The sequence below is a fragment of the Podarcis filfolensis genome (genome assembly GCF_964270895.1).
Source record: "Podarcis filfolensis genome assembly, chromosome: 7".
In the NCBI taxonomy this organism is placed as follows: domain Eukaryota; kingdom Metazoa; phylum Chordata; class Lepidosauria; order Squamata; family Lacertidae; genus Podarcis; species Podarcis filfolensis.
The window spans coordinates 37,422,817-37,447,639 of record NC_139603.1 but is presented as its reverse complement, the minus strand read 5'-3'; the positions used below and the strand labels follow the sequence as shown (position 1 = coordinate 37,447,639).

Below are 24,823 nucleotides of genomic sequence, written 5' to 3'. Positions count from 1 at the left end.
ATGAATGGCTGGGTGGAAGTTAGATCACATGACAGATATGTAATAGATATGTAATAGATATGTAATAGTGCGTAAATTTGGTCTGAAGTTTGGCTTGTGGACTCATAAGGCAGACCCTCCAAGTGTCCCTATTTTCCAGGGATGTCCGTGATTTAGAGAAGCCATCCCAGTTTCTTGTTTGATCCCGGAATGTCCCACTTTTCCTTAGAATGTCGCTATTTTCACTGGAGAAATGTTAGAGGGTATGGAGTTATTGACCCCTGAGCCATCTGAAGGCAATCTTGTATAGGGAAGTTTTTAAAAAAATGTTTACTGTTTTCTTATGTTTTTATATATGTTGGAAGCTGCCCAGAGTGGCTGGGGCAACCCAGTAAGATGTGTAGAGTATAAATATTAAAATTATCATTATGCAAAGGGATGTCCCTATTTTCATTGGAGAAAAGTTGGAGGGTAAGATAAGGTGCTCAGAGAAGCAATGGAGATGAGATCAGAGCTCTTTAAAAAAAATATGAAGAAGTGATAAGAAAGTAAGGGGGGGGGAGGAAGTTACCATGAATTGGAAAGATGGCAAGAGAGAGAAAGGAAGAGAAAGAAGGTTGTACCTTCTTTCCTTGTCCACTGTCTGAAAAGCAGGGAGGAGGTCAAAAGAACAGACTTTTCTCAGCTATGGCAAGGCTTTAGCAAAAAGAAAGAAGGGAAAAAGGGAAAAAAGCACCCAGGCCCATAATTCCAGAGAAAGCCAGGCTGCATTTATCACAGCAAGACCCTTTTTTGCAATCTCATGGAGGTATAAAAACCAGCATTTAACAGTGCATTCTAACTTAGGCAGATTCTCTGCCAGCGTCATGTTCTGGTGAAGGCTTGTTCAGTTTAGGAATCCAAAACCAGTTCTATGTTTGGTTGATCAAAAATTCACAAAAGTGGGGTCCCCTAGAATGGTCATTTCCAGAAGAAAATGCAATTGCTTTTTCCTGCTGAAAAAAGGAGGGGAGTCTATGCTTTAGGTGTATTTTTAAACCATTAGTCATGATGTGGCACATAGCAATCAGCAAATGTCACCATTAGGTGCCTTTTAAGGGAGTTTAACATTGTTAACTGCAAAAAAAGGTCTGAGCATACTAGCTAAGAACATTCAGTAGTGGTATTCCTTTTTATACAACACTGTTATGTCTATTATTATTAATAGTAGTAGTAGTAAGTTGCTTGCTACCTAAACGTCTCCAGGAGACTTATAACACATTTAAAAACATAAACATACACTGTACCATTAAGAAGCATACAAGATGCCAACCATTCATTAACATATATACTATTTTTCATTTTTATCAGAAACTGATGAAAGAGAAATAAATGTTTTGCTATCTAAATGAAAAAGTATTTTGTTAATCACAATAACACACACACACACACACACACAAAGAGAGAGAGAGAGAGGAGATAACAACTGCACAATAATACAAACAAAAATCATCATTATAAGCTTCATATGTAGAACAAAATTTGTCACTTACCATTAATTGCTTCATTTTACTTTTTTGGTTTGAAGTATAGTTTCTAAAACCACCACCACCCCACCCACACCACTAAGCAGAAATTGCAAGTTTAGACTATTAAGACTCACTAATTTGGAATTTCTAGTACAGAAGGAGGGAAAATAGCACATAATTTCACCAACTTTTTGACCTGCTCTTTATTTGGTGTTGGGGGAAAGCTTTTAAAAAAGAAATTAGCATGCACTTTAGTTTTTCTTTGGATTCCTTCCCAAGTATATCTGTAAATATATGGAAAACCTCTTAAAAAGGAGCATACTCCCCCCCCCCCCGTCATTATTATATAAAGCTTACTGCTTCCTATGCAGAATTTTTCAAGCAATATTTTAAATACATATCCCAGGAGGCAATTCACAGGCATACTGGTAAAATTTCATGTAAGTGATCTGCATTAACAATCTTTCAATCTCTATTGACATATAATAGTTTGACATGATGTTTTGCAAAGGATATATTCACACTGATTTCAACAACATGTAGTATTTCGAGGTTTTATTTTCCAAATATCTTCAGGCATCTTCATTTCATTTTCCTTTTGCTTCCAGGGTCTGTCAAGGTATATTTCAGTGCATCTCAAGGCACCATCAAAGCACAACATGTATTGAAATTTAGGGGCCTGGAAGCAAACTAGTTGATCACAGCTGCTCCACATTGCATGGAGTATGAGATGGTCTTATGAGTATTCTTTTCTTGTCATCTGCAAAATATTTGAATAATATTAAAGGATATGGTGAACAGATGATATAGTTCATTAGAAAAAACTGTGATCTGACAGCAAAGTAAACTAACCAAAAAGAAAAAGGAAAAAAGAGTGAAGTGTGTTCATTTATCTCATTGCAGATTGTATCTAATACTGTACAGTTGTTGTGGGTCAGAAGCACTGAGTTTGGAATAATGCTCAGTAATGCAAATCATTGTTACAGGCATTGTGTCAAATTCTTAAAGGTGCTTTTCATTTATGTTGTCGTAGAATGGCAAATAGGTAAACATTAAAAAGAAAGTGTGAGTAAATATCCTTAAAGCTGATGAATGGAAAAAGATTAGGTTTTTTTTGGGGGGGGGGATATTTTTACATTCAAATGCTGTTCATTTTTATTACCCCAAACTACCATTCATATAGCCTATTTCTTCATATCTTTGGAGCAATAAAATATTCTCATAAATCATTGCAGATTTGTTTCTCTGACACTGCTTATAAAATAATGTATCTAATGTCGGGTAATACACTTATTAAAATTGAAGTATTAGACCTTTAAACTAGGTATACATTTGAACTAGTTGGGTCACTTATAGTGGCACTGGTCAAAGCAGCTGATATATGTCTAACACTTTTCGCAAGATTGGAGAACCCTTAGAGTGCAGTCTTCTGATCAGCTATGCATATAAATATCTCCTTGCATGTGATAGTCAAGCATGCATAACTGACTAGAAGCTTATAGCCATAATTTCAGCTGCATGTCAGTTACAAGCGCAAAAGAAATATCTTCAATGTACACTTTTTCTCTTCTTTTCAAAAGGATGTTAACATTTAATTAGAACAATAAAGTGTAATAGTGAAGTAAAAGAATAAGCATATAAAATTACAATAGTTGAAGGGTGTGTGTGTGTATTCTGTGTTCAGGATATTTATTTAGTAGAGAACACACAGTTCACCTGTGAGGTAGAGCTTCTGTGTGGGAGTCGTGATGCATATTTAATGCATGACTTAAAAAGAAAGGCAGGTTCTGTGACTTGTGAGCAATCTTAGAAAAGTAGGTTTCATGCCAATTCTGATAAGGAAAGCTTATAGGAAATATGTTTTCTCTCTCCCCACCCCATTAGACAATGTGTCATATTTCACAGCAGAACCCTTCACATTTTCATATTAAGTGATTAATTGTTGTATAGCCTTTATTGTATTTTTATTGCATTTTCTGATTTAAACAAACTAAAAAAACACCAACCTCCCATTCCTTCCAAGTATATGAACCCATCAAACTGGGGGCAATCTGTGACACAGCTCAGTACCGAGTTCATGATTCTTGGACCAGCCTCAGGTAAAGAGAGAAGAGGGTTCAACTGCTCATAGAATCATAGAATCATAGAGTTGGAAGGGACCACATGATTTTCCTTCTCCCATACTCAGCTTCTAGTACCCAACTGAGCTCCAAGAGAATTCTGCCAGGTGTGGTGCCTTGCAGTCTTAAATGTTTTCCCATCTGATGCCCACTTTCTGTTTACTGCTCCCCAGTTTCTTTATAGTCCCTGCCTTCCATGACTCAAGACAAAAAAACTCCATTATCTAGCAATGGGGCTCTGACATGATGTAGCATAGTATGTTTTTTCCTTTCTGGTTTCCATACAAATATGACTATCAAATAGATATCAATAAACAATCACAATATTTTTTTGGAGTAACAATGAATGCACTGATCAATGTGTTTTTCCAATCAGCTAGGTTTATTTTGCGTTCTCCTAGTTCATTTGTCATGGTTAGAATCTTTCACAACTCCTGTGTTCAAGATTATTGTGTAGTTTGCTCCTTTTAATGCATTTTGGACTATCTGATGCAACTTTCTAAAAAAATTAAGTATTTTCATAATAAAAAAACTATAAAAAATGAACTAATCTAAATGAAAACAGAAAATGAAAATACAAAGTCCTCTCTCAAAGGTAGAGCCAGACTCAAAAGTCTCAAATTTATTGATTTTCCTTTTGACACAAAAAGTCCAAAAGGGGTTCTCTAGTTATTCATCTTTGTTCACACAAAAATCTCTCCACTGTGGTCATATGTTAAAATAATATTCCATAGTTATTTACTTATCGTATATTCATAAATTCACACCCAGTTCCATATCTTCCAATCCCATTTCTAATGTTACTTGTTGTGACTCTCTAATCCTTTTTTATTTCCACTTATTTCATTCTTTTTCCGAGAGAAGCTTCAGAGGTTTGGCAGCTTTTTTCCTCTGAATTCACTCTAAATTGTCCACAGAATCCTTTCTTTCTCAATTATATCTCTGCTAGCTCAGGATATCTCTTGATTTCTGCACCCATGGTTTCATTCCACTCCTCCAACATCTTAAGTCCACCATTTGGCTGTTTCATTTCTCTAGACACCTGTGTCAATGTCTTCTCCATTGCATCATATACTACCTCCAACTTTACCATTTCACTCTACTGTTCTGGCAATCCTTTATTGAAATTGTTCCCCAAAGCTTCTGTGACTTCTTTAATTCCACTTTCAGTTTCATCCTTCTCTAGCCCATTTCATCAGTTCAGCTCTGATCTCTTTTAATTGCTTATTCAATAATTGCTGTAAAATGACAACAGTCAATGGGGTGTCCAACAATTTATTTGCCATACTGAATGCTCTTATTAATAGCCCAGTCTCCACCTTAAGATCTTCACATCTCTTCCTTAAGAGCTTCAGTCTCCCATATCAACTTTAAGGTCTGCAAAACATTCCTTGTCAAGCTGCATTCCTTTCCCATAGTGACATAAAAAATGTACTTTCAATTTGAATTCAGCATTTTTCGTTGAAAAAACAAAAAGTTAAAAGTAAAATAAAATAAAGATCTCTAACAACAGGAACAGCCCTTGGACATTTAAAACTTTGCAAACAATTAAAACATGCTTTTCTTTTGCTTTCAGTCTTTTAATGATAATCTCTTTTTAAGATAGAAGTTAGCTCACACTCCATATACCCCAGTAATGATCTCTGTCAACGAGCTGTCAACAGAAGATGTTTAGTTTGCCATGCTCCTCCCCTGGAAGCCTATCTGAAGCAACTTCCTGAAGATTATACTGTTTTGTACTGCAGGTGGTGGAGTAGGGCTGAAATAAGAACCCTATTTCTTCAACAGACATAAGTGATGCTCAGTGTGCTTTTGTGTACAGTACTTAACAAAAAATATTCTGCCAGAAGGTAGTGACCCACAGGCAACTGAGCACTATGAAAGCTATAATTTTTTAATAAAGACCCTTGCGATGTGGATCTGCTCTGACGTGTAAAGGTTCTCTCATGCTAGCACAGATTCTGCCAGATTTTGCATTATTATCTTTAGGGTTCTGTTTTAGGAGATAATTTTTATAAAATCACTGTTATAATGCCATATTATGGAGCAGGAGTTCCTTTGTGGCATGCTGACAACAACCAGTTCTCTCTTTTAAAAAGTCCCAGAGGCATAGCTATAGAGAGAGATGTTGGAGGAAGGCACATCAGATTTGAGGGGGGGGGGTACAGGATGGTTTTCTGTATAACACTGAAAATAACCAGGTTCTTCTTGGAAGAGAAGGACTATGCTACTATTTAAAATTCTCCATTGCAGATGACCATAGCAACTTTAAAACGGGATTCCATATTTGTAGTGAGGTGGGGTGGATTGAGTGCTTTACCCCCCACTTAGCTTATTGCTAAATGTAGTACAGTACTTTTTAAAAACATAGAAAATATAAGATCAATAAAGCCTTTGGTTACGGGAGGTTTTATGCTTCTTTTAAATTCACTCATGCTCCAAAAAAAAGCATGGGAAATCATACATTATGGCTCATTGCCTTAAATTGCACCCTGTAAGCAGTAAGGACATTGTACTGTTGTACAGATCTTGAAAGAAATAAAAGTTGAACAAATGAATTGTTCACATGGATCCAGGTATTTGTAAATTAAATGTCAAACAATTGCACAAACCAATCATCTGTATGATTCAAGACCTTATGACTTGAAAGGTTGGATTAGATAATCCTTGTGATCCCTTCCAATTCTAGAGTTGTATGTATGTGTGATTTCCTGCCCCTCAGTATTTGCCTCCTAAGATGGCTGCTTCACTCTGTCTCATTGTAAGAATGGTCCTGGTTGCTGTTAAGTCTGGCTATCTGCTGAGGTGATGGTGCACACTGCTTGCATACATTGCAAAGGAATATAGGAAACAGCCTTACAACAAATCAGGCCGTTGGTCCATCTAGCTCAATATTGTTCACACTGACTAGCAGCAGGTCTCCAGAATTTCAGACAGGACATTCCCAGCCTGGGATCTTCTGTGGGCAAGGCAGGTTCTCTACCTGAGCTACAGGCCTCCCCCCCCCCCATTCACAGATGCAATGAGGGTCAAGCAACATTTATACATCTGAGCCACAAAATACACTCAGTCTTTAAATCCAGTTTGTAGTTCATAGTCATAGAGCTGGAAGGATCCGCAGGGCTCATTTAGTCCAACCCTCTACAATGCAGGAATCTTTTGCCCAATGTTGGGCTCGAACCCACAACCCTGAGATGAAGAGTCTCATCTTCTACTGACTGAGCTCTTTCCTAGCCATTATGTTTAAATTTCACAGTTGATTATTTAACCTGCACTGCAACTGATGAGGTAAATGATTTTTGATTTAGATTACAGTTGGTGTGTAACAAGCATTATTTTACCAGCAGCAAGCAGAATTTATGCCACTATTTGGGCTATCAGTGATCCAACTTATGGATGATATCCCCATGACTTTTAAAAAGAGCACCAAAAGCATGAAGTTTTAAAGTAGACATATTAAGCAATAAATAGTAGCACTGAAAAATCAATTTAAAAAACCATAGGTAGTTCTTATGGCTAATTTAATTAAGTCTGTATCATGTATAAAACTGCATTTACAAGTCAAGTTATAGCTAGTTGTTCTTATTGAAATGTAGCTCTCGTATACCCTGTGAAAACACAGTGACACACAACTAGCTATAAAAAATGAAATATTCCAACATATCCAATATATCTGTGAATAAATGAGATGTGCAGAAGTAAAAGGGGAAAAAACAACTTAGAGTTGTCGAAAGAATTACATGAGAATAATAGAAGGGTGGGTTTTTTTCCATTTTATTGATTATTCCCAGAACTTTAAGTTTCACAGTTAGATTGACAACTGAGTTATTTGCCCATCCCTAGTGACTGACAATAGATAATGGAAAGGCTTTTACCATGATATAACAGCACAGAATAATTTCTAATTTACTACTGTAGTTCTCATCAAAAGTACCTCAGCAAAAACACTAGATTTATCACTTCAATTACTGGAATTTCACATTTAGTTTAAAGAGACATGTTTCTATAATGTGACAGGCTTTACACATTCTGAACTTATTCAGACATTTCGGCTATCAGAATAATCAGGCACAGATATAAATGAAAGCAATTGTTTTAGTTTTATAACTTTCAGTTCTTTCTGCTTGGCAGTGAATGAAACAGAGCCTAAACTCAGGGTCTTTGCCAAATGAGGCATATTTTCAGACCAATTTTTTCTTTCTTTTAAGATATCATGTTCCCAATATTTTATATGAGAACTAATAATATACCATTGAATCAATGATTACAAATCATCATGCATTCTCAGCTGCATTTGTCCAGAAGTTGTGGCTGATATCCAAAACATTTAAATAATCAAATCTGATCAATTAGCAGTAGTGTTTATAGAGGACAAGAGCAGCCTGCGACAAAATGTTGCCATATGGAGCATTCATATTCACAGTTCAGCCCAGCCAGCCATGCCCAGTTCCAGCATGCTGCATTCCACCCTCAAAGCAGCCAGTGTTCCTGGCCACTGAGCATGCTCAGTCCTTATCTTGTTGTTGGGGGCAAAGGATCACTTACGATTTTTTCCACCTAAATATGTTTTGTACTTATCTTGGAGTCATAGCTGTCAACCGTCCCTTATTTTGCAGGAAAGTCCCTTATCCCAGGACCATGTCCCGCTACTGTCCCTTATTGATGATGTCCCTTAAATTTCCCAGGTTTCAAAGGAAGCAGCTCCTCTCCCTCCCTGCCTGCCGGCCAGGGAGGAGGGAGGCTCCAACTGTGTTGCTTGGCTGCATTGCTCACCCAATAAGAAGTCTAAGAATGACTGGAGGGTGGAGCTTGCATGCCTTGTGCCCAGCCGCGTTGCCTGGGGACTCACCTTTGCTCAGTGCTTCCCAGCGGAGAGGTGACAGTGGTATTCCTTGCTGCATCCCCTCTGCCGGGTTGCTGCGCTGTGGGAGCCACTGCTTGAGGCTTCGTTTGGCTGCTGGCTGGGCTTTCTGCCTTTGGCTCAGAGGGGCTCAGAAGCTGAACATACCTGTGTTCGGAAAATCCCTTATTTTGGCTGCTGATCCCTTATTTTCGAGGCTGCTGGTCCCTTATTTTCAAATCTATAAGTTGACAGCTATGCTTGGAGTTCCCCTGAGTCTCATTATAACTCCGTTTTCTGTGCTGATGGTGCCATTTTGGCTACATATGGATCCACTCTTGGAAAATGAGTTCACTATGAGTAGATTGTATTATCTTACTGAGGGCTGGTAACATCTGAACTTGGAGCTAAAACCTCTTAACCTGGAGAGCCGATGTGTCACTTCGGTGCTTTGCTTCTGGTTAAAATGCAACTGTTTATCTCATTACTGTGTCCTTTGACCACACAAGCCTCATCAACTTCCACTCATTTCCCTTCTCATTGCATTTTCAACAGAAATTCCTTGCCAATATTTTTGTTCTTCTCTGTGCCTTGTCCCATTTTCCCTGTTTGCTTTCTCTATATATTCTTTCCTCCTTGCTTATGCATCACCTTTGCATCCTTCCCTCTCTTCAAGGGCAACAAAAATGAATTATCTCTCTCTTTACTCAAGACAGTCACCACTGTGAGGTAGGCTACACTTCAGTGATAGTGATCTGATCTGAAGGCAATGTTAGCATAGTGCCAACAAATCTAGGTTCCTCCAACTTTTAGCCCTAAACCTTTGTATCGTCTAAACAGTTAGAATTGTGGCATTACAGTGGTACCTCGGGTTAAGTACTTAATTTGTTCTGGAGGTCCGTTCTTAACCTGAAACTGTTCTTAACCTGAAGCACCACTTTAGCTAATGGGGCCTCCTGCTGCTGCCGCGCCATCGGAGCACGATTTCCTTTCTCATCCTGAAGCAAAGTTCTTAACCTGAGGTACTATTTCTGGGTTAGTGGAGTCTGTAACCTGAAGCGTATGTAACCTGAGATACCACTGTATTATGATTGAGATCCAAGTGCCAAGACTGAATAAGATTTTTCTTGGTTCATCATCCAATGTATCTGAGGTGTAGGATTGTGCTTTGATTGAAGCCCAGGTGTAAATATCTCAACAATAGCATCTGCTTTTTTAATTAGGCAAACTGGTTGGCCAGAGGTAAATAAGCAGTTTTCTTATTGAAGGTCTATGAAGTCAGTTAACATAGGGTTGCACAATCCCTGTCTCAGATCACAGAATCATAGAACTGGAAGGGACCCTGAGGATTGTCTAGTCCAGCTCCCTGCAATGTACCTTTATAGCTTGTGTCCTGTTACTCCAGTCTAGATTGATGTTAATCCTCAGAATGTCCCAGTTATGACTACTCTTTTTCTGTATTTTATTTTTAGCATTCAGATTATTTTCTAATTCTGATAGTTATTTTCCAAAAGCAGACAAATCCATGTGACTTTGTTTTGCACCTCTTTCCTCTCCCTGCCCCCAGGTGGCAGAGAGACATACAATCTGAAGCTTGGGAACAAACTTGGAAGTATCACAACATTGTTTGGGTAGGCAGGCTACAGGCTACATTAAGACACTGTGAAATATGTTATGCCTGGCTATTGGCAACATAGGTAAATTAACTGCACCTATGTTTCCTTTTGCTTTATACATTGGTGTTTTTAAAACCATTTTACATGTCAGTTCTTTTTGTGCAGTTTTGTCAGGCTACCATAATATGACTCTGAGATTCTTAGAAACTTTAATATTTCCTTAGTACTCACCAGTGGCAAGTCCAGACCCTTTTTTTAGTTAACCAACAATAGTGAAAAAAACTTTAGAGAGGGGAAGCTTATGTGCCAGGGGAAGTCCACATGGAATGATGACTGCTTGTTGAGAAGGGGTGAGAAACTGGGGCAGAGAGGACGAATGGAGTAAAGTATCTTGGAAGATGGTATCACTTGAAGCTTGAACAGGAGTATTTCACTGGGTATTCTATATCTGCAGTGTATTTTTCAAGCCATAACTTATGTTTATTAAGACTAAAAATACATTTTACTTAATTTTCTGTGAACAGCATTCCAAAACATTGACTGTAGTGGGCCTTATTGTAAGAGGGTTTAAAATAATAATAATAACAATCATCGCCGCCACCACCACCACATGAGAGGGTCTGGAGCCTGTGTACAGGATGAGGGCTCTAAAATATGACCTTAAGTCTTAGTAGGCCAGGTGTTGGGAATCTTTGACCCTCGAAAAGTTGATGAACTGCAACTTTCCAGCAAGCATGGAAATCATCATTCCCAGCAAGCATAGTCAATGGCCAGGGAGGATGGGAATCATAGAATTGTAGAGTTGGACGGGACCCTGAGAATCACCCTAGGAGTTGTAGTTCAGCAACATCTGGCTCACCCAAGGTTCCCCATGCCTACTGGGGGCTTATAATGCAAACCTAATCACCTACTCAGAAGGAAATCCTATTGAATGCAGCAATGCTTACTTCCAGATAAGTGGGTTTTAGGGTTGCGGCTTTAACCCATTAGAGCATGGGTAACTCTGCAATATATGCAGAGGCTTTACCAGGTCAAAGTGTTGACACTAGACAAGTTTATGGTTGAGTAGAAAGAAGTTAGTTCCATGCTAGTAATCCAAGCAAAATGGGTGAAGTTTGGTATTGAAGGTGGCATGACTTAGAAGAAGGGTGAGAGTAAGCAGAACCAGAGGGCAAGAGTGGGTGAAGATTGGGATAAAAGATTGGGTTGTTTTTTGTCACAGGAATATAAGGTTATGTCATAGGAGCAATGATAGATGGTGACTGTTCAGCAAAACATAGGGGAAACTAGGGTAATTCAAGGGCTAATGAGGCACCTTGACTTGAAGAGGCACAGGGATCAGGACAAGATATAGAGTTTGTTACAGAGCAAAGCTCCCAGAAGGACCCTGGGAGATGAGACTCTGTGAAGCCGAAGACCCTGACAACTCTGCAGCCATTAGCTTCGTTTAATAGCTGTTGCTATGGAAATTTGGAATTTTTATTATTATAGATAAAATAAATCAAAATTAAAAGTTTGGGATAAGGAAGCATGCTTTGAAGGCATGCTTTCAAACAGTTGCGTCTGACAGACATGCGCTGCAGCAGGTGTTAGGAAATCATGGGATAAAACTGACTGAAGTATTTTGAGAAAACTGTGATAATGTCAATGGCAAAATTTATTTTACCAAGTGCAGATGTAAGACATCAAGTTCTCAGACTGATGGCAGAATTAACAAAAAAAACACCATCTGCTTCAATAATTATCTGGAAATACTCATATTCTTGGATTTGTTTTAATACCACTTAGTTTCCAGCTTTATTTTATCTGTGTTTGTACACCAACTAGACTAGATTTTGCAAAATGAAGACTCATTCCATCTGATCATTTAAAAATGTGTTTTTGCATGAATAATGAATCTTTGAATTGTTACTAAACAAGCAAATTATTTGCGTATGTGTCACATCGGTTATCAAGTTTGCACATGTGACAGCTTCAACAGCCGTCATGTAAAATGCATAGAGCTTGTAACCATATGTTTTTGCTTGACAAAAAGCTGAAACTCAAGATCAATTTTCAATATGGAATGCACAAATTAACACTTTAAAATGTACCACAATATGTACAGCTTGGCAAAATCTGCAGAAATAGCACGTTTCTAGATATTAACTGATATCTTTGGATTCGACCTTAAGGTATTCAATCATTTTGATTAAAAGACTGATTTCTCATAAAACCACAGTCTGTTGGAGGCGCAAAACCAATGACATTTGAGCATTCATATATTTTCATAAACTTTGAACAATGTCAGTGAGACACCTCTTCAATCTTGGCCACACAACAGCAGGGTATTCAATCTTTCTTTAGCTTAAGACAGAAAATTTGAATATCAGCATAGGGTTATTAATGTGACAGTTCACATAGTGTGAACCATGTTGATTCTTAGGAAGCAGATCTGTCGAATATATAGTGTATGTGCTTTGCTCTTATTCTTTAAGGAGGGAAAAATCAACCAGAGATCCTAGACTCCCTTTCAAAATGAAATTGATGCCCCATAATTCTTTATGTGTAAAACATAAAAAGAGCTGGCATCAGGTTGCCAATGACACAAGTATTGTTTTCATACTATTTTTATTGCTTGTTCATACTCTTTATACTGACTATTAAAAGTCATAAAATATGCGTTGCAAATTTCATTGTGCATTATTAGCCTTTTTTTCTTGTATGATTTCCTTAATAAACAGCCTCATTAAAAATGACTGAGCTGTAAAAATTAACTACTTGACTGTGTGTGTGTGTGTGTGTGTGTTTGCTGGTGCTGTTTCTGCTTGAATTTAAAGGTGCAGATTAGTAAAAAGACAACTTTTCCCATGGATTAGTAAAAAGACAACTTTTCCCATGGATTTTCCTTCACATTAGTTCTGGGCTAGTATAATCAATTTTGTATATATTACATCATGTTGCAAGTGATATGCAATGTAGGTTGGAGGGGTATTTTTAAAAAATACCCTATTGCACTGAATGAGAATCTTTCTTTCGCTCTCTCTCTCTCTCTCTCTCTCACTCTCACTCTCTCTCTCTCTCTCTCACACACACACACCTGATAACATTCATTAGGATTTTTCTTTTTCTGTTGTTCCCTGAGCAGCTTGGGAGAAACCAGATGGGCTGTAAGGGGAAGATGAGCAATTCTGTCCTGCCCAAACAGCAAATGTGACAACACATTGTTTAGTAAGACGACAGTGAGGTGCATGTGTTAATATGTTATAAAGCACCCACAGATGTCTCTAAAATTTTCACAAATGTAACCCTGCCAAGTTAAGAAACAACACAATAACTATCACTGTGATAGTAGGAAGCTTCATTGTTGTCATTTTGTAAGGGTGAGCTACCAGCAGCTACAGCTGTTGAAAACAATATGATTTGCTTAACTCTTTGTCTGTCCTATAAACTCAGTTAAATTAACTTTGTAACTAAGCCAGAGGATTTATTTTTTGTAACACTTAATATATTTTACATTGCCTCTTATTTTGGTAAGGATTCACTTTTAAAACAGCTGATTTGAACATTGTACCCATAGATGATAAACTTTCCAAAACAAAACATCATTAATGGTTTAACAGCAAACTGTAATACTATGCGATAGCTACTTTATCAACAAATGAAACTCTTACGAACAAAAAACAAATCCAGAAATTAGCATTGGATTAAGGGATTTTGTTCCAAATGTGTCATTAGGATCTTTTGCAAAATAATAATATCTGAACATTGTACTGTGGCTGGCATTCCAAAACTGCATGACCAGTTCCCTGGACCCAAGGGTCTGGTCATTTATTTCTCAAAATGCAGGCCCTTATGCCATGTAGCAAATAATTTTTAAAATGGAGGATACTTTAAAAAAACAGATTGTGATATATAGCATGGACTATCTGCTGTTAAAGAAAAAAGTACAGTCATACCTCGGGTTGAAGTTGCTTCAGGTTGAGCATTTTCGGGTTGCGCTCCATGGCAACCTGGAAGTAACGGGACGCGTTACTTTTGGGTTTCACCGCTTGTGCATGTGCAGACGCTCAAAATGATGTCACATGAATGTGCAGAAGCGGCAAATCACGACCCGCGCACGTGCAGACATGGGTTGCGTTCTGCTCTGGATGTGAACGGGGCTCTGGAACGGATCCCGTTCACATCCAGAGGTACCACTGTAGTGACAACTCCCATTGGCCAGTTACAAGCCCTTGGGCACACCTAAGGTAGCGTTCTGGATCCTAGCTTGGTTATGGTCATACCAGAATAAGGGCATGATGCCACCAAGTTGCTCACACTAAGCAAGTCTGGGTCTGGTCAGTGCCTGGCTGGCTGGTTAGCTAGAATTTCATATATGCTGTCCAGGTTTCCATGCTGGAAGGAAGGTGGGCTAATTTCCAGAGAGGTAGACATATTGGAGCAAACACAACAGAAAAAGTCATAAAGACTAACAAATTTATTGTGGCACAAGCTTGCATGGGCTGTATTTTACTTCGTTAGGTGCATTGCATTTTATCCTCTGTTGCAGATACATGTATACCCATATGTGTAAGTATATATTCTGCTGCACACCTCCATATTAGAACACTGGCTCCCTAGCACAAAGGTCACCAACCATTTTGGACTAGTGGGCACAGTTTGAATGTTGAGAGGGTGCTGGGGGCACCAATCACAAAATGACTGCCATGAAGCAGGTGTGGTGTAACATAAATTGGCTGCCACAGGGAGCATGGCATAACACAGAGTTAGAGAGACAACCACCCCCAGCAACCTTGCGCTTGCCATGGGAAGTCAACTATGTCCTGCTGCTCCTGTTTATGGAGATCAAGCACACACACTGTTGCTGTCTAATAACAACCTTCATGGGTGCCATAGCCCTAGTGGGTGCCGGGTTGTTGACCATTGTCCTAGTGCCTTGAAATTGTTGAAGACTGTCATTCAGTATTCTTTCATGTCCAAAGGAGTGTGGGCTTAGGTCTTCTACTGTGCTGATCTGGAAAAGAAAACCCTTGCTTCTCATTATACGGCATATGTATGTACCTATAAATGTATTGTTATTAAACATGTTGCATGCATATGGAGTTGTAAATACTTGGGACAGTTTCCCCAGAAACAAGCAATGAGAAAAGCTGCATGTTAGGGGATAATGTGACAAAATTATAAGCATTCTAAAACAGAACATACTGTTTGCTAATGGCATAGATCTGCTTTATTTATTTTGTTCAGTTCTTATCTAATCATTCTCTGTCCTTTTCTGCAAAATGCATTAGTGACTATAGACCTGATTTATTCAGGAAAAATTCTCACCAAACTCAGTGTTTGGATAAGCAGTGAAAGATAGGTTCCAGTGGAAGTCATGCTATCACTGATCTGTGGGAGGATAGTGATAGGAACAATAGCAGCATAAATTCAGAATGTGAAGGGTTCTTCTGACTAGTGAACAAAAGCTTTCTTGACTGGTCGTTATGGGTTCATGTAGAAAGTTCATTGGAATCTGCGGTGAAATATTTACTTAGAAATAATTTTAAGCTGACTGATAGGAAAGCATTCCACTTGATGCAGTTCCATATCCATTTCTATCCCAGAACAATGACAAGGCTTTTCTCCAACCTTTGCATTTTGCAGTCACAACTCTGTGGGTGAGAAGCATTGGGAAAGCTTTATTTTATTTCCTGCAGTGAACTCTTTATAATAAGAATGGGGAGCAGCAATTTATCCCAACTCTTCTTCCTCATCACTGCATAATAGGAATGGGAAGGAGGTGCACAGGTTACTACCAAAAAGCAATAGGATTGAAATACCTGATTTAGGCAGGGAGTTTATGCATTCAAATTGAATGTAGCTTGCTTTCAAATAGAATGTCATTATTGGCAGAGCAAAGCATTAATGCACTAATTAATTAAAAGTATTTCTAAATCTCTTAAGATTTTAAAAATTTCTAAGCAATGTATAAAACAGTAGAAATTATGCACTAAAAGAATAAAAAGCAGAGCTAAAAGCACAGTGGTATAGAGTGCAAACCTATGGATCTGGAGGAGACTGGACAAATAATCTGGGGTCACATATGTGATGTGGGGTAGTTAGCAACATTCTGGTGCTGCCAATACATCTATTCTAGTTCTGACTGTAAAGGAAGCACGTGTTCAGATTCAGTACTAAATAGTAAGCACGCATATACAATACATATAAATTTCTTTTCTTCCTTTTTTAAAATGAATACTTAGAAGGGATAGATATATTATTTATTGGCTTTTTGCTAATAAAATTACTGAGAATTGTGGTGTAATGCTTGAAAGCTACAGCTGTGTTTGTTGCCCATTATTATACAATGAAGGCATTCTTTTTATAACTCTAGGGCAATAATGAGCACTAATTTAGCTACCCTAAGTTGTCAATACATGTTTTATTATACCTGTGGATCTGTTTTCCAGTTTCCCAAGGTAATCCCCCAGTGGAAGTACTGTTAGGCATCAGCCATTTGTCAGGAAGCAGTTTGTTTTCTGTTTCATTGCAGAAACTCACATACAGCTTTGTGGCTATCAATTAGAATTTTTAAAACAGTGAATGCTCACCATTGTCAACCGCAGCAGCTTTTCTTTCCACTACAGTAAGAAGCTGCTCTATTGCCAATGACGACAACAACAAAGGCCAGTGACTATGTTTGTGTCTTGCAACATATGGTTTATTGGTTTTTACCTGTTGTTTGTTGGGGACTGTTGTGAGAATTGTTTAAAGATGCCATGTAAAATATTTGTGCCTCAAAATTCAGATGATAATAATATTTTATTGCTTATGTTTCACTCTTCTACTAAATATATGTTGTTATGTACATCATAACAATAAATCCATACAATATAATAAAAACTAAACCAAAAACAACAAAAAGAATATAATGCTATCTGTACTTTACCAAAAGTAACAACAGTGACGATGAAAAATGATTAAACCTGGTAACGATAAAACTAGGTGCAACTGGTCAGTGTGTCTGGCTGTTAACCTGAAGGTTGGTAGTTCGAGCCCAGGGACGGCTGTCGTCAGGATTCCTGCATTACAAGGTGTTGGACTAAATGTCCCTTGACATCCCTTCCAACTCTACAGTTCTGTGATTCTATGCCAGCCTATTGAAGCAAGGTCTCCACATCCTGCCAGAAGACACACAGAGACATGGTTCACACATCACATTAAGCCAAACTTTAGCTTAGTGGAACTAGACCAATGTGTGGGTTGCTGGAGGTTTTGGCTTACTGCGCTGTCCAAGCCTGGGTTTGTGGTTAAGTTCTTTCCTCAACAGCCACAAGTTGTAGCCACTGCATTTTGTACCAGTAGGGCTTCAAAGACAACCCCATGCAGAGTTTATTTCAACAATTCAGTCTTCTGGAAACTGAAGCCAAGGCTGTCTTCTCTAAGAAAGGTTGGAAATGGCAGGCACACACATACATGTCCACAAAATTAACACTTCAGTTGTGGTTCGGTTCCTCTGTGTATTTCTTTTGTTTGTTTCAGTTTCATAGCTTGCCACATTTGGGATATGTAACAAAAGCAGAAAATCCCTGGTGGTCTGTCACATTAAAGTGGCATTAAATTTTCTCCACTTGGGCTGCTGCAAGAAACTCATAAGTCCTGAAAACCAGCACAGGCAACACTTTTGGAGGTCTTCCTGTTTGGATTTTGGTGAGTTAACTGGGAGGGAGCCATGAAGAACAATTGTCTTCTCATTCTTGCTATCTAAATCCAGTACCAAAATGAGGTTATAAGAAAGTGGCTACCAATAGTTAGCTAAGGATAAATCAAGCTGTGAAAGTGAATGCTTTCTATTACCATATGGTTTAAACCAGGAACAACTGGTGCAGGGCAACTGCTTCCACAAAATTTATAGCAAATGCAGTATGAGACTGTTTCAGAGAATTCATAGGGCTTTAGTACAAGTACCGGTAATCATGATTAGTGTACAAACAAGCCCTGGAATCAGAAGGCATTTGCTTCCCACAGTGCATTTTAATATGGCTCACGTTTCCTTGTTCATAAATGTACTTTTTGGAGAAAGAGAAGGGTGATAAATTAGAAGTATTTGGACCTTTGAAGCCAGAGGTATAGTGAATAGACATTTGTTCTACCTGCATTCATGAAGCGCTCAGGATAGCAAATAACTTCCTGTCCCCTTGCTTGCACTCCAGGAGCAAGAGATTTTCTCACCTCTGGCAAGCTCCTTCCCTGACCCAATTTCTTCAAAAATTCCAAAGAATTCTGGGACTGGAGTATCTGTCACCATTCACAAGGTGCACTTGCTCTGAAGCACACTCTCAGCATTGTAGATGAATAAGCAGGAACAGCAAGGTCTAAGCAGAGGAGTGGAGAGCAGGCACATTTGCATAGCAATTCAGTCCTCCCCTGAGGGCTCTTTTGAGGCTTGCCTGATAAGAGGAGCACAACAAGAGGATTCATTTCTGGCATGTTTAACTGTTAGCTATCTGTAATTGTTTGTGTGGAGGATTAACTCAGGAGGCGGAGAGAAGTGTCCAGTCCAATTTTTTTCTTTTCCCCTTCTTGCAATTTGGCACTAAAGCAGAAGGAAGAAGCAACCTTTACAGAAGTCCTGACAGCATCTGTGTCACATACATGTGTGTGCGCACATGCATGCACATCCATACAGGGCTTTTAAATGTTTTCTTTTAAAGCTGCTCAGAGCAGCAAAAGTGGGAAGAGGTGCAGAAATTCATACTGAAAGTAAGCATATAGAATTGCACTGTGTGAGTCTTTTAAATCTGTAGTATTCTTATTTATTAAATGCCTGCATACAGTTAGTAATCCATATATCTATTCCTAGTACAGTGGTACCTTGGGTTACATATGCTTCAGGTTACAGACTTCCCTAACCCAGAAATAGTACCTCGGGTTAAGAACTTTGCTTCAGGATGAGAACAGAAATCATGTGGCGGTGCAGCAGCAGCAGGAGACCCCATCAGCTAAAGTGGTGCTTCAGGTTAAGAACAGTTTCAGGTTAAGAGTGGACCTCTAGAACAAATTAAGTACGCAACCAGAGGTACCACTGTAATGCTAAGAAGTAAGGCCTAATGAAATTGTAATAGGGTTGGACTTCGCAGCTGGTAGGTGGACAATAAAGTCTGGCTAGTAAGTCCCGCCACAGTTTGTAGATCCCTACAAATCACTATTTCTGATGGTAACTCCATGGGAGTGTGAGGAATGATATATTCTATGTTTATATCCTTGGAGGAAGAGCAGGATACAAATGCATTGGATGGTGATTTTCTTTTTACACAACAACCATCAAAATAGAACTCCATGGTTGTTTTTTGCAAGCTATTCGAATTACTATCAGTATGATACTAGACCAATGAAGTGAAGTCATTTCAAGCACTGAGGGTATCTGAATGTGGTTGGTGCTGGACTACAAATTATCGGCACCTTTTATGAATTGTCTGAATGCTTTTTGTCTGCTTTCAAAAGCATGTCATCAGGAGGGTAATCTATTAATTGAAACTTAAAACTCAAAAATGGAATTTTTTACCTTTAAATGTTTTGTTCAGCCAGATAATTCTTTTAGCTGAAGTGCACGTTTTCCCCAAACTAACATGTTTCATTTTGCTAGAAGTTGGCATGGATCCCACTGGTAGAAGAAATTATGTTTGCGCTTCAGCATTTGTTAGCCATGCAGGCCAATGGGTGTTACCCAAGAAAAAGGAGGAGTGAGGCACAGTGTGGTGCTAGAATCTCATACAAATTGTAATTTGTGAAAAATGAACCATGTAGCTGACTTTGTGCTTAGTGTTCTCTTAGTAAAAGTAAAAGATCCTCCAGCAGAATCTTTGAAGCAGCTGGTCAGATATTGCTAATCTCAAGTTTCCAGAACTTGCATTCAGAATTTTTATATGGGTCTTGAAATCAAATTATGGTTTAGAGAGCACAATGGACTTGAAGGCATGTGATTTGTCTTTTGGTTTTGAACATTTTCCAGATATTCATGTGCAGCTATAGTCATAAGGTATATTAACTATTTGCCCCTCCCCATAATAGAAGTATTTGCAAACCATACAGTTAAGCGACTTGCAGCCTTCTTTAAAAGATCACTTTTATTAATTAGTACCACTAATACAAACCAGAGACACATTAACCTTTCTGCTAGTGTAACCATTCAGGAAGAGAGTAATAATATCTATACATATGAAGACTGCATCTGAAAAAGGAACAGTAATTTTACTATATGCTGTTTGTTTGCTTCCCCTTTCCCTGTAATGTTTTCAGTTATATTTACTAAGGCAGCCAAGCTGTGACAGATGGACCACATGATAACATTAGTAGAAGATCCAAATCATCATTTCAGTTGTAGCTCTTACACAGTGAAATAAATTGAATGTAAACTAGTTATCCCTGGCCAGCAAATACACAGAGGTGCAAAAAAGACTTGATTATTTTCTTTCCACTCCATCAAGCCACATACTGACACCTAAAGAACCTTATGTTGGAGGTTGGAGTCCTTATGGTTTGCAGCATCTGAAGAAGTAGGCGAAATGTCAGGGAAAACCCAGATGTATGGCAACGCAATGGAAAAAGCAGCGCAAACAGCTCAAAAAGCTTAAAAATCTCAATTTTTGGGTTAGGTTTCCTCAAAAAAGCTAAACAATTTGGATTTGTTTTTTTAAAAGGCTTAAGAATTTTGCGGTTTTCCTTAAAAAAAATTCAATAACTTCGCAGGTGTCAAATATTTTGCTTTTTGAAATATGACAGCCCTAGAAGTAGTAAATCAACAAGTAGTGGAAGTTGGTTAATCTGATTTGTGAGTGCTAATCAACCTGAATGGATTTGCACTTTTCCTGAACAGTCAGGTTGTAATCTGGGAGTGCTGCTCTTTTATCTTTGGAGTGACATCTAACATACAAAGCACCTTCTTAGGTTGGTTCACAAGCTGCAGCTCCTCTTGAACAGAGATAGCCGAGCCACAGTTTTCTGTGCTCTACTAACATTCTGTTTGCTAACTACTAGAATGTGTTATACATCATGCTGCCTTTGAAGACTGTAAGTAGTACAAAATCCTACCTGGGAATTGTCAAAGAGTGAGCCAGCAGTAAATCACACTGTTCAAAGTCGGGGTTCATTCTTTAGAAGCAAAAACGAGATCTTTGCTGAGTATCAGGCTTAATGAGCACAGCAGCTCATCTCCAGTAGGTCTTACCCCATGAGTTAGTTGCTGAGACTGAAAGTCCCCACCTCCCCACAGCCATCTAGGTCCTCTCCTCTCCAGGGCTTTCCCCTAAGCAATCAGAGACTGTGTCTGTGTGCAGCCTGCTGCTGCGCCACCTGTTTTAGCCCTTTTCTGGGTCTGGGAGACAGAGGAGGGGAACATGCTGCAGCAGAAGGGCGAGACACTCAGGACACTTCACCAGTCTAACTCATCTCTGCCTCTTGGCCTCCCGCCTCCCACTTGCTGGCTTCAGCTTATGATTCTGGTCCTCTCTCCGCCACAGACTCTCCAAGCTCACTAAGCCGTTACCTCTTCAGCTTCTAACACATCCTCTTCCCAGTCTTCTCCCTCTGACCACTCATCATTGTCCCACCATCACTTTCTGGGCTCTGAGTATTCTTTCCTTGGTGGTTCCCCAGCTGGCTCCTTCTACCATTCCTCTGTGTCCAACCAGTCCATGGCATCAATGGGCACATGAGTCATATTTGTCAGTTTGAAACAACAGCATTGGTTCCTAGTCAATTGCCAACTATAGATCAAAGTTCTATTTTTTAAATAAAATAAAACCTCTAAGGACCTGCTGTTGTTATTATGATCTCTTTCAAAGTTTCTCCTCTGGGTTCCACCTTCCGCCAGACATAAAGCAGGTAACGAGGGGATATGTGTCTTTTTCCATTGTGATGCCCGGATTGTGGAAGGCTGGCTTGGCACCAGATCTGTTTTCATATTTTTGCAGGCCTTTTAGAGTTGACTTTAATGTTGCTATATCTCTATTATTGGCTGTTGCCAGTGCCAGCTGTTTCTATTGATTTTTCTGTAAGCCACTCTTGAACCTTCTTGGGTGGGAATGGGGGGAGTTTAAATGTTTTAAATACATGTAAATAAGTAAGTTAAGTAGACTGAGTTGGAAGGTGAGAGCTAAAGAATTGGCAGCATACCAACAGAAGGAGCCACTGTTGAGGAATGGCAATTGGTGATCAGTGTGTCCGTTGGTTTTTGGCTGTATGGACATTTTGTTATGCTACCCATAAGCTTAGGAATGTAGGCAGTTGGTGATATATGCAATTCATATCTTTCTCAAGGACTATTTACTACTCCTTGTTGAAAAGAGAATCAATAGATTCTTTTCCCACGAGCAGGAATCATTTTTAAGAATATGGGGTAATTTGTCAAATTATTAATTACTTTTCTTTTGTTTTGCTAGTTTGCATTAGACAGATGGAATTCTGATCTTTAACAGCCCCATGACTCATGGAACTGCTTGTGTACTAAAATGCCATTATTAACACAACAGTAGTTTTCAGCAGTTGGTAATTATTGCCATAATTAAACATTTATCAAGAAACAAGTATTTATCATTCATTAAACTTTCATTAAAAATCCATCTTAGCACAAGCTGGATTAGCCAGCGATTTTCGAGTGATAGCTTCTTAACTTCTGGCAGGAACGTGGAGAAAGATATACGTACGGTAATGTTCCAGGAACTGTAAACATTATAGGATTTTGGATGCAGTTTTAAAAAAATATTTATTAGGCTTTGACTGGTATGGGAAAAATAATAGACATTATCATTTGTGTTTTCCAGCTTTGACATTTTCTAGCATCACTTCTGGGGGCAGGAATACACACCATGTAACTTCTATATAGGAAAGTGCTCAGGCAAAGTGTGTTCTCCTTCATGGAGAGCACGTGTTGCGGTGGGGTCTAACAGGACACCCCCTCTTGGTTACTGGGCGGGACTGTTTGGATGGCCATGACAGTGATTGGACCAATTTGGGTTGTTTGGGAGATTTTGATGTTACCATTTAGTGGGTTGGCCCAATGGTTATATATTCTTGGCACGCAGCTTTTTTTCAGTCTCTTTTGCTGCGTGCATCAGCTCGCCTGCCCACCCTCCCTAATTTAGGGCTGTTGCGCTTGACCTTGCTATGCCTGTCATGGGGTTGTCTGCTTTGGGGGCAGGGGCCTGGTAGGAATTTTGTCCATTTGGCAGATTGGCTGGTGCCATTTGGTTTTTGCCTACTGCGTAGCAAATCGTCACAACTTGTAAGGTTGTGGTTAGGCATTAGTTAAAATTTGGTTGTAAGAGGGGTAAGGGTTGGCTGTGCCTGCCCCTCCAATGTTGCTGCTGCAAGGGAATTCCGTTAAAGGAATCCAGGGGTTTGCCATACTTTTGTCCGTATCCCTGGCAAGGGGCTAGGGCCGTGTAAGCCCATGGGAGCATGCGAGGAGGGGTGACGGTATGGTACCCAGCCCCATTCTCTCCCCAATATTGTTTTCCCTTACTGGCTTTCGCTGGAATCCGGAAGTCAGTTCTGTCCCGGGTGTACAGATAGTCGTAACCAATGCCTAAGCAACCACTTACATTATGTATTTTAATAAAGTTGTGGCCAAAATTATGCCAAAAACCTTAAACAAAATTTTGTGTGAATTGTGATTTATTTAGGGGGTGGCTTGGGGACCTCATCACGCACAGTAATTTGAACTAGGAGAACTTCTATACGGTTGTCTAGATCATCAAATGTATAGTAATACTTTGGGTGCCCCCCCATCCCACTAGTGTGGAAAGTACTTTTTTATCAACCAACAGAGATATTTTGCCATGTATCTTTTTAAAATTAATCTCTGCACCCTGAGCAACACTGGGGTAGTACCCCCAGTTTTCCAGAGTTTGCTCACTTTGATTGACTCATTCAGATCACGCACCAATTATATTTTCCATATTGGTAGCGGCAATTAAACTGACTAGTGTAAAATCTAGTTTGCAGGAACAAAAATATACGGTAGTCAGTGGTCTTACACTACTCTTGGTTCCATTTTGCACCACCCTTATTTTAAACCGTTTAAATCTTCATCTTAGTTGCATATTATTATCGTTCTGCGTTAATCATTACCAAGCAAATTGCTACATTCTTTTACACTGCAAGTGATTGGTTTCCTGATCTCGTCAGCTCTGATAGGCTGCATTACCTTCCATTCCATTATTTGCTGTCCTCTTCACAGTTAGGTTTTGCTATTTAACCCTTTTTACAAACTCGCTATTCTCTGCTGAGTGCCAATTTGCAAAGGTTAATATAAGTTTAAAACAGTCTATTTTATTGTCTAGTGTGCTGCGGGGGGGGGGGGACATTTGGTAAGTAACACTGTCTTGGAAAAGCTGGTCACAAACATACTAGCAGTTCACATCATAGCCTGTATTCAGCAACTTTGTTTGTGTTTTCTCTTGGGCAAAAAATTTACTGTATCAGTGCTTTTATGTCACAAGAATGAATTGAATTTGTACCCTTTAGTGCAAACAACAATAGACAGTGTGGTAACCTAGTGGAAAACAAATAGACGCCCCGTCCCTGATGGGGATTCAGAGAGGTTCAGAAAGATGGAGCTGACGGTAGAGAGGTGGCAGATAAAAACAGGCCGAAGCAGGAAAGAATCCTGCGGTCATTTATTACCATGCCATCTTCATAGTGTTTGCTGAACCAAGGTGCAGAGTAATGATTCAGACAAATGATGTTAATAATAATAGCTGGCCCTTTGGCAAAAACTGAATACCTGGTATTGCA

At 39.1% G+C, this 24,823-nt stretch overlaps 2 protein-coding genes across 3 annotated transcripts in view; one reads left to right on the top strand and one right to left on the bottom strand.

The window, feature by feature from the left end:
- The window catches only part of LOC310766955 (uncharacterized protein), a 147,104-nt gene that overhangs the window by 6,871 nt on the left and 115,410 nt on the right, over positions 1–24,823 (bottom strand). The window contains exons 3-5 of the mRNA XM_083623599.1: positions 14,925–15,059; positions 14,002–14,055; positions 1–2,247 (exon numbers count right to left, since the gene is read on the bottom strand). The exon at positions 1–2,247 is cut by the window's left edge and continues 1,706 nt beyond it. Of these exons, the coding sequence (XP_083479725.1) occupies positions 2,224–2,247; positions 14,002–14,055; positions 14,925–15,059 (213 nt within the window). The 3' untranslated portion in view covers positions 1–2,223. The remainder of the gene's footprint in view (positions 2,248–14,001; positions 14,056–14,924; positions 15,060–24,823) is intronic.
- ZNF407 (zinc finger protein 407) overlaps positions 1–24,823 on the top strand; it is a 328,959-nt gene that overhangs the window by 275,043 nt on the left and 29,093 nt on the right. The window lies entirely within an intron of this gene.